General features: G+C 47.4%; 1 protein-coding gene across 1 annotated transcript in view; it reads right to left on the bottom strand.

Annotated features, from left to right (window-relative positions):
• The window catches only part of DENND2A (DENN domain containing 2A), a gene marked incomplete at its 3' end in the record, with an annotated part of 64,861 nt that overhangs the window by 27,907 nt on the left and 19,233 nt on the right, over positions 1 to 17,721 (bottom strand). The window contains exons 2-5 of the mRNA XM_080349778.1: positions 9,407 to 9,505; positions 6,478 to 7,698; positions 5,309 to 5,436; positions 324 to 445 (exon numbers count right to left, since the gene is read on the bottom strand). Coding sequence (XP_080205904.1) covers positions 324 to 445; positions 5,309 to 5,436; positions 6,478 to 7,698; positions 9,407 to 9,477 — 1,542 coding nt within the window. The 5' untranslated portion in view covers positions 9,478 to 9,505. The remainder of the gene's footprint in view (positions 1 to 323; positions 446 to 5,308; positions 5,437 to 6,477; positions 7,699 to 9,406; positions 9,506 to 17,721) is intronic.

The raw sequence follows: 17,721 nt of genomic DNA, 5'->3' as shown, positions 1-17,721 counted from the left end.
ACTTAAATGCCCTCTTTGAGGGGAGGAAGACCTTTTTTGCACTATAGTAGCAACACGTCTTCCCCTCTACTAGGGGAAGTCCCTGGGTGAAAAAAAGTGAAAGTCAGCAAACCATTTGCATAAGGGAATATTGGGTTGGGTTTTTTTTTTTACCTTCTTAAAGAGCAATAAACCCCCTCTCATCACACTGTACTCTGTGGTAAAAGACAAAAAAGAAAAAACCCTGACATGATGAAAGCAAAACTTCACTTTTTCCATGCAGGTCCTGGATTTCACCCAAAAACCTTCTCAGGCAGGAGAGGTGGCCACTTGAATCAAAGTACCTTAGTGGGAGTCCCGGGTACAGAAGAGGTGGGGGATGCTGGGAAGGTCAAGACACATTTCTTCCCCAAACAGCGGCTGTTGGTCTCAATGTCTTCATAAGGGTTTTCCTTCGATGGTGGATCTGCAGCAAAAAGCCATAAGCAAGAGGTTTTAAGTGCAGAACATCCTCGAGGTTTGCCATGAAATCTGTTTGGGGATCTGCTGGCCTTCTCCCACCTCCCACATCAGACATAAAGACCTGTTCTCAAGCATTCCTGCAATTGCTTCATTCTCTCCATAGCCCTACAAGTCCAGCTGCTTGCTGGACAGTGTCCAAACCCTGACACTGACATATGCAGCCATAGGAACATATCACACATACTACAGATGGAAAAGACTCAACGAGTCCTCAAGTTCATTTCCCTGTCTTCGGAGGAGCTGTGAGTTTCTCATGCACACCAGTCCATAACTATATTTCCTTCATTCCAGTCTTCTGCTTAGAGTTGTCCAAATTAAATTGTAAGCTGAAGGCTAGCATAAAAGTCCTCTCTCCTCTGTGTAAAACCTATGTTTAGGGGGACCTCTGCTCATCATTCATTTGGGGCTGAAGCGAGGCACTGCTCTTGTCCTGACCCTGCAGAAACATTTAATCTATTCTCTGAACATGGATGTCTATCACACAACACAGGTTTTCAAACACATCTCCCAGTCATGGATGCCTCAGTCCCACACGCCCCACTTTAGAGAGAGGGAAGGATTCACTTCACCTAACCCAGGCCGTCCAAAGTCAGGAGGCTCTAAGCCTGAAGGATGGGAGGGGGTCTGGGAAGGCCACCTCTCAAGTAACATTCAGCTCATTCTTACCTGGGATCCCCTGAAAAACACAAGGCTTGAACGACCACACAGAGAGGTGAACCTTTCCACTGATTCTGGAGATGAGGCACATAACTAATCCCAATTTTAAACACACAAAATTACATGTAATGAACTTCTTACATCCCCACTGTTCAGCAGTGCTGGGAAATGCAAACATAAGTGTGCATGTCTTACACACACTTAGACACCTACAAGTCTATGGAGCCAGAAGGGATCCATTCAAGGGCACTGAGGGAGCTGGTGGAGGTGCTCACCAAGCCACTTTCCATTATTTCTCAGCAGTTCTGGGTAATCAGAGAGGACTCAGTTGACTGAAAGTTGGCAAATGTGATTCCCAACTACAAGAAGGGCCATAAGGAGGATCTGAAGAATTACAGGCCTGTCAGTCTGACAGGGAAGGTCATGGAACAAATAATCCTGAGTGACATCGCATGGCACATACAAGCCGACCAAGCAATCAGGCCCAGTCAGCATTGGATTATGAAAGGCAGCTCCTGCTTGACCAACCTGGTCTCCTTCTGTGACAAGGTGACCCGCTTAGTGGATGAGGAAAAGGCTGTGGATGTTGTGTGCTTAGAGTTCAGTAAAGCCTTTGACACCGTATCCCACAGCATTCTCCTGGAGAAGCTGGCAGCTCATGGCCTGGATGGGTGTACTCTGCGATGGGTAAAGAACTGGCTGGAGGGCCGGGCCCAAAGAGTTGTGGTGAACGCAATCAAATCCAGATGGTGGCTGGTCACGAGTGGTGTTCCCAAGGGCTCAATATGGGGCCAGTTATGCTTAATCTCTTTATCAAAGATTGGGACAAGGGCATTAAGTGCATCCTCAGTAAGTTTGCAGATGACACCAAACTGGGTGGGAGTGTTGGTCTGCTGGAGGGTAGGATGGCCATACAGAGGGATCTGGACCAGATGGATCAATGGGCTGAGGCAAATTGTATGAGGTTCTACAAGGCCAAGTGCTAGGTCCTGCACTTGGGTCACAACAGCCCCAGGCAGCACTACAGGCTCCGGGAAGAGTGGCTGGAAAGCTGCCTGGTGCAAAAGGGCGTGTTGATTGACAACTGGCTGAATATGAGCCAGCAGTGTGCCCAGGTGGCCAAAAAGGCCAACAGCATCCTGGCTTGTGTCAGGAATAGTGTGGCCAGCAGGACCAGGGCAGTGATTGTCATCTGTACTCAGCACTGGTGAGGCTGCACCTCAAATCCTGTGTTCAGTTTTGGGCCCCTCACTACAAGAAAGACATTGAGGAGCTGGAGAGAGTTCAGAGGAATGCAACGAGACTGGTGAGGGGCCTGTAGCACAAGTCTGACGAGGAGCAGCTAAGGGAATGGGGACTGTTTAGCCTGGAGGAGAGGAGGCTGAGGGGAGACCTTATCGTTGTCTACAACTACCTGAAAGGAAGATGTAGCATGGAGGGTGTTGGTCAATTCTCTCAAGTAGCAAGTGATAGGACAAGAGGAAATGGCTTCAAGTTGCACCAGGGGAAGTTTAGATTGGATATGTGGAAAAATTTCTTCACAGAGAGGGTTGTGAAGCACTGGAACAGGCTGCCCAGGGAAGTGGTTGAGTCACCACCGCTGGAGGAGTTTAAAACACCCATAGATGAGGTTCTTAGGGACATGGTTTAGAGACAGAGTAGGTTAATGGTTGGACTCAATGATCTTGAGGGTCTCTTCCAACCAAAAGGATTCTATGATTCTAAGTGTGTTCAAAAAGAACACACAACTCTGAAAAAGCAGGCTGTGACGCCTCCATCAGAGGATCTAAGAAACCAATGACGAAGGCTTAGCCCAAATATCTGCACAGGCAGACTATTTGTTATGAGATTTCTCTCTTTGTTGCCATAATTTTGTGCTGTCCCAGTGGACTTGAAGCAACTGCCGTTCTCTTATTGTCACGTAATGCTTGGCTGAAAGCAAAGACTGGAGGTCAGTGATGCTGCAGGCCTCTGGAGCAGGGACTGGTAAAGGCTGTAGGATCTCTCCAAGTGCTGCACTCCTACCTGCCTGCCCTGCTGGGGCCAGAGTGCAGCTGAAGGACAAGGACAAGAAACCCAAGTCTTGTCCAAAACTCTCTTTCAGCTGTGCCTTGACAATAGCCAGCACTACAGTGGTGGATCTGAATTCCCCAAGGAGGAGATGGTTAAGCATGTGTGACACCAGCACAGCAAATCCGTGCGAACATTTTGTCAGCAAAGACGCTCCTGTCTCTGAAAGTGGCTCCACTTTCTAATTCCAGTGGCACACTTCACTACTGAAAATATACTTCAGCTGTCACATAACTGGGCAGACTGGAGGAAAAAGAACAAGCGTGGGTTCTGTTGGCTACCCCATCTTCAGTCTGCCCAGTGGTATGTCCAGCTAGCCTCAGTCTGGAAGAAAGAACATAATTTCCGCCTTTTTGATGAATAAGCCTTGTCATCCATCTGCCCAGTGAAATTTCCAATATTCCAGGTAAGCAATAGCAAATGGGTAAAAAGACAGTGCATGAAGGGAATCTGTGTGTTTTACTGGGAAATGGAACGGTTCTCCTACCAACAAGCTGAACCTTCCATAAGTCATGCATATGAATGTGGGGTGTATGTCTGTGCTTGCATGCCCTGATGGATGCACATGATGATCTGTGGGTCAGCACTAGTGTCCTGCAGCTGAAGTCTTGGTTCCCCCTTCATTGGTGTGGTTTTCACATGTTGATTATGTTTTGTGGACCATACCCAGCTGTGGTCTTGTGGAAAACAAAACAAAAGCTTTTTTTGAGTTATCCCTGTCCACCCTTTTTTCCAAGCTTCCATGGTAACACCACCAGGCCTGCAGGAACCAATTAAAGATCACTGGATCTGGGCAAAGCCTAAACAGGTAGCAAGAAAACAAAAAAGCAAACATGCCCTATTAGCTGACAATTACCCATAACTTTGTTTTCTTTTAATCTTTGCAACTAAAAGCTGACACGGAGAGGAATTTCAGGCTGATATTCGAGTTCAATGCAAGCTTGGGACACTGGGGTGTACTTGTGTTTGAATAGATGGATTTGTCTACACAGGCAGTCTGTAATGCTATCCATGTTATTCCAGCTGACAAGGTGACCCTTAGTCAGTGGTTTCTGAGACCTCCCACTATGCCCCAAAACATAAAAACCCCAGCAGCTGCTCAGGCACTCCCCATTCCTTTCGTCCCCCAAGTAAAAGGCAGAAAAAGGCAAACACAAGCCCCTTAGCTCCACAAATGAGGCCAACAGCTTCAAAATGTCAAAAAGGACAGATTGGTATCACTGTGTCTCCCATCAGTCTCAAAGGAACACGATTCCTTTGAGAGATCTTTCTCATCAAGTATGATCAGATGTTTTTCACATCAGAATTATAATGCTTTGCCTGCTCCTGAGAAAGCACAGCTCTCCCCACGCCAAACAACACAGATCACCTTTGTAAGATTACAAAGCTATTTGCTTCCTATTCTGCTAAACTCAGACAAGAGGTTTACACAGCTCCAGCCTACAGTTACTAAAGCTTCCTGAGGCTTTTTCAAGGGCATTTTATGTTCCATAAAAGGCCATCTAACTGACAATGTTAAAAAACACTACATAAACTGAGAGTATTACAGGAAACAATGATTAAGATGGCATTGATCTGCTACCAAAGTTAAAGACCAAAATAAAACTCAGTTTTAAAGATTGCAGGACCCAGTTTCTTAATTTCAATGGTATCTGGGTGCATACACAATCCTATTTCTGAACTGTGGAATTGACTTTGAGGCTATGTTTTCAGACTGTTCGCATTATCTCAGCGTTGACAAGCTTACCACAACAGGTAGACCAGAGCTGTGAGAATTAACCCACAAGACAAAAGGAAGATAGAGGAGAGATGCCAGCAAAAAATGAAAGCTGGTTCCCACAGGCCTCAGCTTCATCTTTGAAGATGATGAGTTTTGAAACATTCCACCCATTTTTCTTGTTACTTGCCAATAATCTCTGTAAAATGTGTCTTGGTTTGTATCTGGATAATAAACATACTCTATTCAGCAACTCTGGTGAGTGTTTGTTGACCATGAGTCTTCTCAGTTACTCAGCATTACCAGTTAAATCCCTCCCCTGTCCAAAGCTCCTACCCAGTGTGTCCTGTCCAAAGCTCCTACCCAGGATGTCTTCATAGACGTTCTCCTCAGATAAAGTGCGTGTGAGGGCCAGCTTGGTCTGCGCATACCAGTCCACCCGGCCATTCTCAGATGATGACTGCAGCAAGTCTTCAAACTCATACGACTTCCTGCACCATTGATGGGAGGGGAGAAGGGACAAAGAGGAGAGTGATACAGTTAACCAGCATTTAGAACCAAATAATGGCTAAGACACTTCTCCAACACGCCAGAGAGTCGGCAAAATGAATTACTGATGAGAGAATGTTTCACAGCCTCATCCTATATAAAGCATGAGAAAGTAACACTGAGATCAGTTGTTTTATCAGCCACACAAATAAGGGCATTTTGGGGATGCCATGAATAATCTGGGTTGTCATGGTAATAGCACACTGTGAAGACGCATGTATTAAACGGCACATCCTGCAACATGGCACAGAACCTTGGGCCATAAGAGGTCCCATTCACAGCACAGATCCCACCCTCGGCAGTAATGGGGGGGCACAAAAATCAGCTCTCTTTGAGCAGTACAGGAAAGCAATACTCACCTGCAGGATGGTAGAAAGGGTAAAAATAAGTGTGCTCCACTAACAAACCTGGAAAGTTTTGATTTCCTTCCTGCACCCAAGTCAGGAATTTTTAGGTGACAGTTTATGAAGAGGGCATTAGAAACAGCTCTGCATTTTATGCTCCCCACCCCAAAACTGTGTGACTATCATGTAGGAGGGGAGAAAAGGCAAGAAAACACTCTGGAAGAATATAAACACATCAGAATTGGTTAAAGGAACAGTGAAAATGCTGTGCTAGAGTCTAGAGATTATTATTCCAGACCCTGTTCCAGACCAGCTGTAGTCACTTTGTAATTAAATAGATTTTCTGCTAAAACAAACAAATCAACCAACCAACCCAACAAACCCAACAAAATCCTCAATCCTGTCTTTGCATGCTAAGCCATGTAATACAGTGACCTTAAGGTGCAAATCTGCCATGACTTATCCCTTCACAGTTATCCTGTGAAGCTGGGTTGGCCACTCATATGTTCTCAGAGAGATGACTGAGTGCTGGTTATGGCCAGCAAGGTGACCAGGGAAGATCTGTCTCTCCCAGAGAGATATGGGAAAGCAGGACTCCATCATCAAGACCAACACCTTTGTGAAACACAGCCCGAGTACCTGTGGTCAGCGTTGTTCTTGTGCTTCCCGCTCCAGAGCCTCCTGCTAACAGCTGATGGAGGAGGAGAAGAAGGAAGAGGAGGAGGAGGAATGGATGGCAGAGGGGGTAAGTTTCTTTTATTCCTGGCTGCTGGCACCCAGTCCTCTTCTCCCTCATGTTTGAAAGTCCGTCGGGGCTTTGGTAGGGGGTTGATGAAAGGTTTTCTCTCTGGCACCCCTGGCTCTGTGTACACGTTCTCCACCGTGCAGTCCTTGGATTTCACACGAGAAGTTCTTATCTCTTCTAAAGTCCCAAAAATTGGCTCACTCATTTCAGAGTCTAAGCCAAGAAGTCTTTTGTTGAGTTCAGCCCCACATATGCTCTCATGGCTCTCGGGAGCACTGTGTCCTTGTGCTTGTCCTTGTGCCTTCTCTTGCAAGCACTGTGGGGAGTAGTAAGTACCAGGCAACTGCGGCTGCAGCTCTGCTGAGCCTTCTTTCAAAGCCTGCTCTAGCTTCTTGACCTGACTAAGCACTGAAAGATTCTCCTTCTGGACCTCCCACTTCCCACCTCTCACGTCCTTGCATTTTCCAGGGCTGGACTCCATTCCCTCATCCCTTTTGCTTTCCCCCTTTCGCTCTGCTGCCTGCCCAGTGCCTTTCGGAGTTCCTGCTTTCCGCTCATTCTCTTTGCCTGTCCCTTTACACTCCATTTCCCGGTTCATAAGTCTCTTGGCCTCCACTTTCTGAGTCACCAGTGCTTCCCCACTCATCTTCTCAGTTACACAGGGCATCTTGTGCTCCTCTTTAACTCCCTGCTCCTCCTCTCTGCGAGGGGCAGACTGTGTTTCCTTTTTCCCTTCCCATTCTGAAATTTTGTCCTTGATGCTGAAGGACTTATTCCTCAAGCCAATTTTTCCAGGTGACTGTATATTCTGAGTGCCTCCTATCTGTCTCCTGATGATTTTGCTGTTTTCTTTAACATTTAGATCCACAGATGGGTCATTGATGATCATTTTGGAACTAAGCATGTTCTGCTGAAAGCACTCTAGCCTTGGATCCAGCATCAAGTTCTCCAAGGCTCCCAGTGGGTTCTTTACCACAGAACAAACTGGTTCAGCTTCAGATGTTAAGCCCAGGGTGACAGAGGCACCTTCAGAACATCTCTCACTCAACAATCCACACAAATGTCTTTCTAATTCCTTCACAGCGGCTGTATCGTTTTTATCTGCAAGCTTGATCCTACGCATCAAAGACAAAAAGAAAAGAAACATTCACCATCCTTGGTCTAGTCCATCAGCACCACAAGCTCTACTCATAAAGCTGGTAACAGCAGACCATGCTCAGACCAAGCACTTGAGACATGAGCTTACGGGGAAGGACACTCAAGGAATGGCCCTTATGGCCAGAACACAATATTCTCCTCTTGTTATGAGTAGGACAGAGTTTGAAATTAAAACTTACTTTGTAGCAGAAGTAGGTGGCAGGTGAGAGAGGTAATTTTTGCACCACAGACGTGCTGATATCAATGAGAGGTTCACCTACATTTTTGTGTCTGTGTGTTTAAAAGTTCAGTAGTGGTTTGGACACTGCCAGTGCATTAAGTAGGTCCATTGCAAATAAATCCAAAATGGACCATTTGCAAACAATACCAAAAATGCTGCTGCTGCTAAACAGAGGAGAAATCATGTGATCCAGTTGGCATTCCTCTAGTGCCTGCTCCAAGGATCTCTCTTGATCTGTCCAAATGCTCCCCAAATGCGTATTAATGCACAAAGCCTGCACTCTTATTACATTGCTATGGCCCTGCCATTCCAGGCCACACACGGGCTTGGACTCCCACGCACCATTCCTTCAGCCTAGAGCATACGATGTAGCACCCAAACACCAGATTCAACATTCTTACGGCAAAAGATTAAAAGTCTTCACTGGTTGAGTCCAAACTGCAACAAAAATCTCTAATACTAGTGATTTTGAAGTGTGTGATATCACAATATCAATATTTTGTTATTTTACCAATACCATAAAGTTCCAGCTGAACAGACAGGCATTTCAACACAAAATGTTTCTGAACCAAAGCACTTAGGGGTCTTTGGGGTTTGCCTGGGCTTGGGAAGGAGCACCAGGACAACACAATGCAGTTACTGGCATGAAAATCCCTCTCATTAGTTCCATTTAACCATGATCCCAACACTGAGATTCAATTCAGGAAATTGTTTTGTTAACTTAAATATATTGACTGTGCCTCTGCCAGACCTTACCACACTTGTAAGAGCATCCATGTGGATACCCTGCGTGCTGGCAGGCCTTGAGCTTTGTCCTAATGTTAAGCAAAGCTGGCAGCCATTGCAGACTCAGTTGTAGTGCAAATTGAGTTTGGAATTGTTTCTGAGCAGAAATAGGACCTGAGAGAGATACTGCTCTTCCCTGGCCTCACAGATATTTAACTTCTGGCTGCCTCAGTGACAACACCAGGCTTTGGTTAAGAGCTGGTGCTGTGAACACCATGGCCTTTCCCAGGGAGCAGGGCATCGCATTGCCACTGGCAGCTGCACTGCGCAGTAGTGGGACACCGGGAAAAATCTGCAATGGATGGGGACAGTAAGGCTTGTCTGAAGAGTCCATGAAGTCTACAACATTGAAGATTTCAAGCGTAGACAAGGCAAACATTGACAAGGAAGTCATGGGTACAACTGGTCTTGCCTTGAGACAGACCTCCTCCAGCACTGTGAGTCTAGGACATTATCAGTCTGACTGGACGCTAAAATGCAGAGTGTTACAGTGCTGAAATGGCAATGAAACCACCCAAGTCATACAGAGGCGTGTTTCAATGTGTGAAGAGGCAGGGACAGTGCAGAGCAGAGAGAACATTTCCTTCCTTTGGTTTTCTCTGTTGGGGATAATAAACACAAGCGAAGCACCCCAGCACTGAAACATGGAAAGCTCTCACCTCTCAACAGACTTGCAGACACTGCTTTCAGACTTGTTGCTCGCATCGGCCGCCTTGCTAGCTGTCATCATGTCAGCACACAGCTGGGCAGCAGGTCACCTGCAGACAGACACAAGGAAAAGGTGTTGCTCTGTGCTCAGCATCTTTTTCTCTTCCTTCCATACACATGCACACGTTTCTTGTTGAAATCCAGGAGAAGAGCAGAAGCTCTCTGAGGACAGCCTCCATGAAATGCAAAGAGGGGTGGTAGCGTTACCCCTCAGAAGCCCAGGGAGGAGTCAACAGGTTTTGAAGGCAAAAATTATCTTTGACTCAGCATCAACTGCTGTACCACAACTTGAATGAATGTGGAGCACATTTTACGAAGGCTTTTACTATTGCCAAAATCTCAGGAGATTTAGTATTGGTGTTTGTTTGGTTTTGTGTTAGTGTGCACTTTTTTCTCACCCTCCTCCTCCCCAAAAAAAAGAATAACACAAAAATAATTTTAAAATTATGTGCGTCAAGGCCAGATGGCCTAAGCAGTCACTATGGATGCAACACTGTCACAATGTCCCCATCTTAGGACAGAAAACCTTTTTAGGCTGAAGAGACACTGCACTGTAGCAACTGGTTACATTACATTTTTCCCTCTGGTGGGCTGTGTTAGGCTGCTACTGATCTGTATTCAGAGGACAACTCCTTGCGGGGTTAAGATAAATTAGTCACAAAAATGAGTAATTCAGTTTGCCTCATGCTTTCTAGCATTCATGGAGCAAGGCTGTCCCTCTCTTTTGAGTACTGCTGCTATCAGGACAATGCAGCAGACTCCTCCCTCTTTTTTACTACCCCACAATACTCTTACTCACTAAATAAAAAATAAAAGAATTACACTGATGACACCAAACTAGGAGGAGTGACTGACATGCCAGAAGGCTGTGCTGCTGTCCAGCGAGACCTGGACAGGCTGGAGAGTTGGGCGGGGAAAAATTCAATGAAATATAACAAGGGTAAGTGTAGAGTCCTACATCTGAGCAGGAACAATCCCAGGTTCCAGTGTAAGTTGGGGAACAACCTATTAGAGAGCAGCATAGAGGAAAGGGACCTGGGGGTCCTGGTGGACAGCAGGATGACCATGAGCCAGCACTGTGCCCTTGTGGCGAGGAAGGCCAATGGCATCCTGGGGTGTATTAGAAGGGGGGTGGTTAGTTGGTCAAGAGAGGTTCTCCTTCCCCTCTACTCTGCCCTGGTGAGACTGCATCTAGAATATTGTGTCCAGTTCTGGTCCCCTCAGTTCAACAAGGACATGGAACTGCTGGAGAGAGTCCAGTGCAGGGCAACAAAGATGATAAAGGGAGTGGAGCATCTCTCTTAAGAGGAAAGGCTGAGGGAGCTGGGTCTCTTTAGCTTCGAGGAGACTGAGGGGTGACCTCATTAATGTTTATAAATATATAAAGGGTGAGTGTCAGGAGGATGGAGCCAGGCTCTTCCCAGTGACAACCAATGATAAGACAAGGGGCAATGGGTATAAATTGAAACACAGGAGGTTCCACTTAAATACTAGAGGAAACTTCTTCACAGTGCCAGAACACTGGAACAGCCTGGACAGGGCGGGTTGTGGAGTCTCCTTCTCTGGAGACATTCAGAACCCACCTGGACACCTTCCTGTGTAACCTCATCTAGGTGTTCCTGCTCTGGCAGGGGGATTGGACTGGATGATCTTTCAAGGTCCCTTCCAATCCCTAACATTCTGTGATTCTGTTACTCTGCAGCACCATCTCACCTCACTTTTCAGGGTGGTCTGCCTGCTCTGCAGCATTGCAGTGACAAGGGGCTCACCATCTTGTAGGCAATACTTGGAAAAACTGAAGTCCTCTCAACTCTGTCCACTTGGCTGGTCTGCCAGATGCTGCCCCACCATGCCCAGCATTTGGCAACAGAGTGAGTGCCTCGGGAATTTAGTAGGTTCTTGTTAAAAAAACTGAACCCATGACACCAGAAACAGTAAAGAACAAAAGGATCTCTCGTCTCTACTATTCAAGTATTTTGGGCAGAGAGAGGAAAAAAGAAAAAAAAAAAAAATAAACCAGTCCTGTTTGTTCCCAGTTTTCTTTCCCTCCCTTTATCCCACACTGGCAATGTTCCTGAGGCGAGGAGTGAACTCTGGGTCAACTCAATGTGTACACACTTGGGGCAGCTCATTGCTAACCATTTAGCAGACTCTCCTTCCCCAGACAATAAACCCCCTTGGCTTCTCTTCCTCGTTAGTAACTGGAACAAACATTCACTTCACTTCTAGACACAGAGTAGCTTTGCAATTCTGTCAAGAAAATTTACCAGCCCAAGGAACAAAATCTATTCATCCATCCGTTAACCGTTATGGACTGAGAATAATGAAAAACTAATGATTGCTCACGTCCCCAGCCAAAGAATGACTCACGCAGGCAGCCAAAGCAGAGGCCTGCAAAGCTGCAACAGCGGTTGCTCTGCACTTGGCTTACACTGTCCCCAGAGCAGGGACAGTCTCGTTGATTATTTAGTGCCTCGCACAGCCAGGTCAGCGGCGGAGCTCCTCGGCTCTGCCTTCAGCAGTAGGAAATGTAAGGACAATGGCAATCGGCACACGCACAACCCCTGTGGCTTCGCTGCCATGCCGAATGTCTGCTTGGGATGAAGTCTTCTGTCTTGATAAGATCACACAATTTCCCCACCAGGAAACTCCATCTCTCAGCCTTTTCCAACAGCCCCTTCACAAAGTGCTGCCTTGAAAACAAACATCTGGGGATGAGCAAATGTGTGCTGGTGCTCAGCACAGCCACCTACTTCATGGATCTCCTGTGGGAGAGGTCAGAAGGAAGATAATACAGAATAAGAGGTGCACTCACTTCTTCAACTATAGTGGATGGGACAGACCCCATTGCCCTTGGCGGGCAGAAGTGAGGCACAAAGCAGTTGCTGAGTGCTGCAAAAGGTTCTCCTGTGAAAGGAGCACCGCTGCAACCAGCAGATCAGCAGGACTTGGAGCTGAGGCCAGAAGGACATCTACCCCCCACCAGCCACCATATGTGGCAGGAGCAACCAAAGCAAGGCACTCACACTAAGCAGATTAAAGAGCCAACCAGAAGCTTCCAAAGCAGCAACACATCAGATGCTGCAATGTGACAACAACCAGGTACCTGCTGACACTGACACCCCCACTGATGACACACGCTGGTCAGGGGAGTAAAGTCATGCCTGGGAGATGCACAGTTTGCTGTGCCTTCACTCTTGAGCAGCAGGGTATACAGGGAGTCCTCAGCATTGCCAAGGGAATTATTGTAGTGCATTACCTGGTCCTGCCCAAAAGAGTAAATATTTATCCAAATACACTGGAAAACATGATGGAAAAAAGTCACCTCTGGAATAAAATAGCAGAAAATAATAAGGTACCTCCCAATTAGTCCAACAGTCAGATAATTTGCTCGGGGCCAATCCCAAGCCAAATTGAACTTCAAAGGTGTTTGGGATCACCTCTTCAGTTATTAAGGTCACCTAAAATGACTTGCAGGCCTGACTCACAGACATTGCCAAGATCTGACAAGAAGAAGCTGGGATGGCAGTGACAGAAAATTCCTCCAGTAGGAAAACAAAAAGTAGATCTTCTCTAGCGAGGTTTGGCTTCACAAGGCACCCAGAGTTAACACGACAGATCACTGCAAAGGGCAAGGGGAGCTCCTATTCCTCCTGTCTCCCCACAACTCTGCTACAATCAGCCACACACTACCCTGACTTTTGTCCTGGCTTGGGCTCTCTTTGGAGCACTTCTGTGAATTGCTATAGCTCTCTGACAGTTTTAGACAAAGTAGCTTGTGGAAGGGGTCCAACACACACCTGATCAGGTGCAAGGGAGGTGATGGGACTGTGTGGACAGGAGGGAAGGAGGGAGAGAAATGGGGAGAAGGAGCATGAGAGTGTGTGCGTAGGGATGGCGAAGGGAAACCTTCCAGAGGCTCAGAAGAGTTACCCAAAATGCTCTGCTTACCTGTCTCATGTGCAATGTGACCAGGGCCCCAGAGGAAACGCACAGGAGACCCAAGAAGGACATACATTCATTAAGCTGGTGCTTCTTGACCAATTACTGCTTTCTATAAAAACCATTCAAGAACTTTCTACTGGCAAAGGGAGGCACAGACCTGTGGCAACCCAAACCCAGGGCCACTGCTCCTGACACATACATCCCAGAGCTGCAAGGACATAAAAGGGGAGAGAAGATGCTGAGCCCCATTTGGAGAGCCTCGCCACTGAAGTGTATTCAGTAATCCTTGCCATTGTTTGGGGGAACAAAGCAGTCATTTGATATCCTTTCAAAATTAAACTGGGAAAGGAAGGAGAGGGGAAGAGGCGGGAGGAAAGAGAGAGGGGAGGGAGCTTTCAAACCTGTTGGCCGGACCCTGGGACGGATGTGAAGTCTCCCAGCAGAAGCCTCTCAGCGTATCTCCCACACGCACCCGGCCTCCCGATTCCCAGGGCCATGTGATAGGGGCTTCCTGCTACCAAGCCAAGTGAGACCTACCCCGACCTCTCTCTTCCAAACAGAGTTCCTGCCTGCTTTGTGTTCGCAAAGAGGCGTTTGTTTACTGATCTATCATTGGCACGCAGGAAACAGCCTTGAAATGAGCTGTAATCATCTGTCTCCAGCAATAGCTGTTTGGCTTTCTTCTAATTTAAGTTCTTCTCCCACCCCCTCTTCCCTGATGCCCTGTTCCCCACTTCTGACCAAAATGCTGGTTGGACTACACATATCTGGTTCAGGGCACAAGATACTATGTGATGTTTCCAAAGAAGCCAGTGAATAAAAAAACAAGAGGCACTGACAGTGGGCACACTCCCACCCCCAAAGAACAGGGAAGTCTTCCAGAGGCATATGAGATAAACTCCTTCAGGGAGAGGAAGAAACTGGCTTTACCCACTGTACTTGGTGCAACCACCAGATGATGACAAAAGGCAGAGAAGCACCCAGTGCTGTGCAGTCCACATCATCAGAGACATATGCAGTCAACGTGCAGGTCATACACACAGAGTCTTGCCTCTGATAAGGTCAGGCAGTGATGGCAGGAAGCCTCCCAGGCCTCCCCTTCTTCGCTACGTCATTTGTAGGGAAAAAAACAAGAATACATCAATGGCGCTTGTGGTTTGGGGATGGGTATTACTGCTGCCATGTGCTGGAGGCCATGTCTCAAGATTTTCTTTGCTTTGTTTACTCTGCACCTCACTCAAAACTCAGATCCAAGTTTGCAACTAGATACTGGTTACACTGTGAGTGCATACAAACAATAAGGCTTCACAGCACCAGGAGTGAACCACAGCTGGTAAAACTTTTCTTCAAGAAGAAAAAAGACACGCTGCGTTTAAAGCCCACGGACACTTTCTTCTCCTTGGTGCTCACAGAAATGGTGTCTCCAGTTACTTTCACAAGTAACCTGGAGCAGCCAAAGCCTGCAAGTAACACCTCTCCACTCCTGTGCTTTACAGAACAAAGGATGCAACATACAGACAGCAATGAAAAGACAACAATATATCACATATTATACATACATAAAGAACAGGAAGGATGCCAAGAAGACAAAACACTAACAGGAAAATAATGAGTAAGGGGAAACCAACAGTTAAAGCCTTCAAGGCTCCCTCCCCCAGCCCTTGCTCTGCTCGGAGCCTGTTTCCCTTTGGGGGAAGAGGCATGAAGACGCGTGCACAAGCACGAACACAGGCCACCACGTGGGCCCCTGTGCACAGCCCCAGCAGCAGGCAGTGTCCCTGGGTACAAGCACGCTGCCTTCCCGAGGTCCCGAGCAGCTACATCAACAGGGAGGACACCAGCCAAGCAGGGCTGCAGCTAAAGCCCAGAAGGGCAACAGGACCCAAAAGCAGGCTCCCTCAGCAAAACAAGACTCTCACAGTACCAACCCAGTGCCAAGGCAAGGCCAGCCTGCCCAGCCCTGGCTGCCTGGCACAGAAAGGCCTGACCCCAGGCTTTTGCTCCCCTGCCGTGGCTCCCAACCCTCTGTGGCCCTGGGCTGCTGCCTCTTTCCCTCCACAGCAAGGGCTCTCAGGAGCATGAGCTCCCTGCTGCAGCCCTGGGATGTGCCACTGGGAAGTGCTTCCCCGGGCTGGCCTCCCCAATCTGGTCTGGTGCCTCTGGGCTGGGTGGCCTCTTCCAGCAGGATACCCCGGCCCACACGTGTCCACGCTGGCCACACAGTCATGCACTCCACTCTCACGTAGCAGGGTGCAGCAACTCAGGACATCAGCTAATTGCCCTTCTGCTGTTTCTGGCATGGAGAAGGGTGTTTGCAGGCAGATAAAAAGGGTTTCCTGAAACTTGAGCTGAGAGTGTTTGACCCAAAGCTCCGTGACACGTGACACAACCCTTCCCAGGTGCAAGCAGCAAGCTTCTTCTCCAAGGACTTCTTTCCTCTCTCAGTCAGCCCTGCAGATGAGCATACCTCTGAGAGGATGGGCTACCTCTGGACCAGCAGGGCTTCTCAGTGGCATCCACTGGAAGGACTATTCAGCTTAGGCACAAGAAAGAACTTTTTTTACTGAGAGGGTGACTGAGCACTGGCCCAGGTTGCCCAGAGTGGTTGTGGAGTCTCCATCCCTGGAGATACTGAGAGCTGGACTAGATAATGTCCTGAGCAGACAGCTCCATGTGACCCCTGCTCTGAGGAGGAGGTTGGACTTTGCCATCTTTGTAGGTGCCTTCCCACCTCAGCTACTCTGCCACTCTGTGCTGGGCATGATTAGTTTGGGGCAAGGTGAGCTGTCACCTCTTTGCAGGCACTGATTGTCATGACCATGCAAGTCTCCTGAAGGCCATGGAGACTGAAGACACTAACAGCAGGACTGTTGAGTTTGTCATACTTGTAATGGGATCCTAATTGTAGACTCCCAGGCCCCAGTCATTTATTAAAGAAAAAAAAAATGCAGCAAAAACTTATGTAAACATATCTATGAAGGGCCATTGACTGAGAAGCAATTTGCTCCTACAGTATCTTTTAAACCCAGATCCTACACAGCCTCCTATCCACCTCACCCCACTCTGCCCTAACTTTTCCTTTTGATCTATCATATCTCACACCACAGGGCTTACAAGGGGGTCAGGAGAATCCCATGTGTCAAAACAAACTGTATTTTCAAGAAATCCAAGTGGAATCGATGTACCGCAACCTCTCTCTTTGTGCTTGCACCCCATGTCAGAGAAACAATGCTGCAATGCAAGGAATGCAGACGCTCATGGTGTCAGCATTCAGCCTGTGTAGAGAAAAGCTGTGTTGTGTGTTATGATATGTCTTTAATTTTATGATATAACTCGTTCTACTGACCTTCGCCCTCTCTAAGCCCAAAGAAAAAACTCTGCCCACTTATTTGTCACTAACTTGATTTAAAAGATAACTATGGTTAAAGGGACTGCCCTGCTTCTCCCTCTCCCAGGGCCCCTGCTCCTCCCTTGGCTGCAAGCATCACAGTTTTATCCCTGTCCTTGGTAAAGAACATGCCTAATCAGATCTAATAGTTCCCATTGACTAAGGATGTGCCTACTTTTCCCCTCCCTTCTTACTCCTGCTTCCTTTTTATCAGCACCAACGCTTGTAAAGTCCTTCCTGAGGTTGCAAGGGCTAGCAAGCTAGCTAGTTCAAGTCACTAAAACAGCAAAGAAATAAAAGGAGGGAAAAGGAAAAGGTTTTCTGCTCAGATAGTGACATCAGTCACCTGCCATGGAAAACCTGATGAGCACTGAAGCATATGGAAGGGAAGGCATGAAATATTGCTGGGACAGAGTCACTGAATATTTTGTTTTCTCCTCACTGCTTCCCTTCAAGGATATTTGTTGCTCACCATATAACCATATAAATGGCGAATGGGTTGCATAGACTACAGGCAAAACTAAAATTTGCTCTTAACACAGGGATCAGCAAGCCTTGACTTTTCAGACTGTTCCAACTGCAAATCCCAATGACTTAATGAGCAGTCATGGGGTCAGCCCCACAGCCCCACAACTGGCACCCAAGCCAGGGAACACACAGCTGGCTACAGCCAGCAAAAACTCAGTTTTCAGGGTTTGTCCGACATCATGGCGAATTCTGGGGAGGCCAGGTGAGGAAGCTCCCGGCCATTTCTCTTTCATCACCTGCCAAATTAAACAAGGTACCCTTGCAGGCACCTATTTCGCTTGCTACACTACCCCAACCCACTTCCAGAGCAGGCCCCTTCTGCTGCACTGAAGGAGATCACAGACATGACAAACAGACGACTGTGACCTCCCAGCCAAGCCCAACCTTCACAGCACACATGTGTGG

The sequence above is a fragment of the Nesoenas mayeri genome (genome assembly GCF_963082525.1).
Source record: "Nesoenas mayeri genome assembly, chromosome: 1".
Lineage (NCBI taxonomy): Eukaryota > Metazoa > Chordata > Aves > Columbiformes > Columbidae > Nesoenas > Nesoenas mayeri.
The sequence above is the reverse complement of the archived record's forward strand: the minus strand, read 5'-3'. Positions and strand labels throughout refer to the sequence as shown.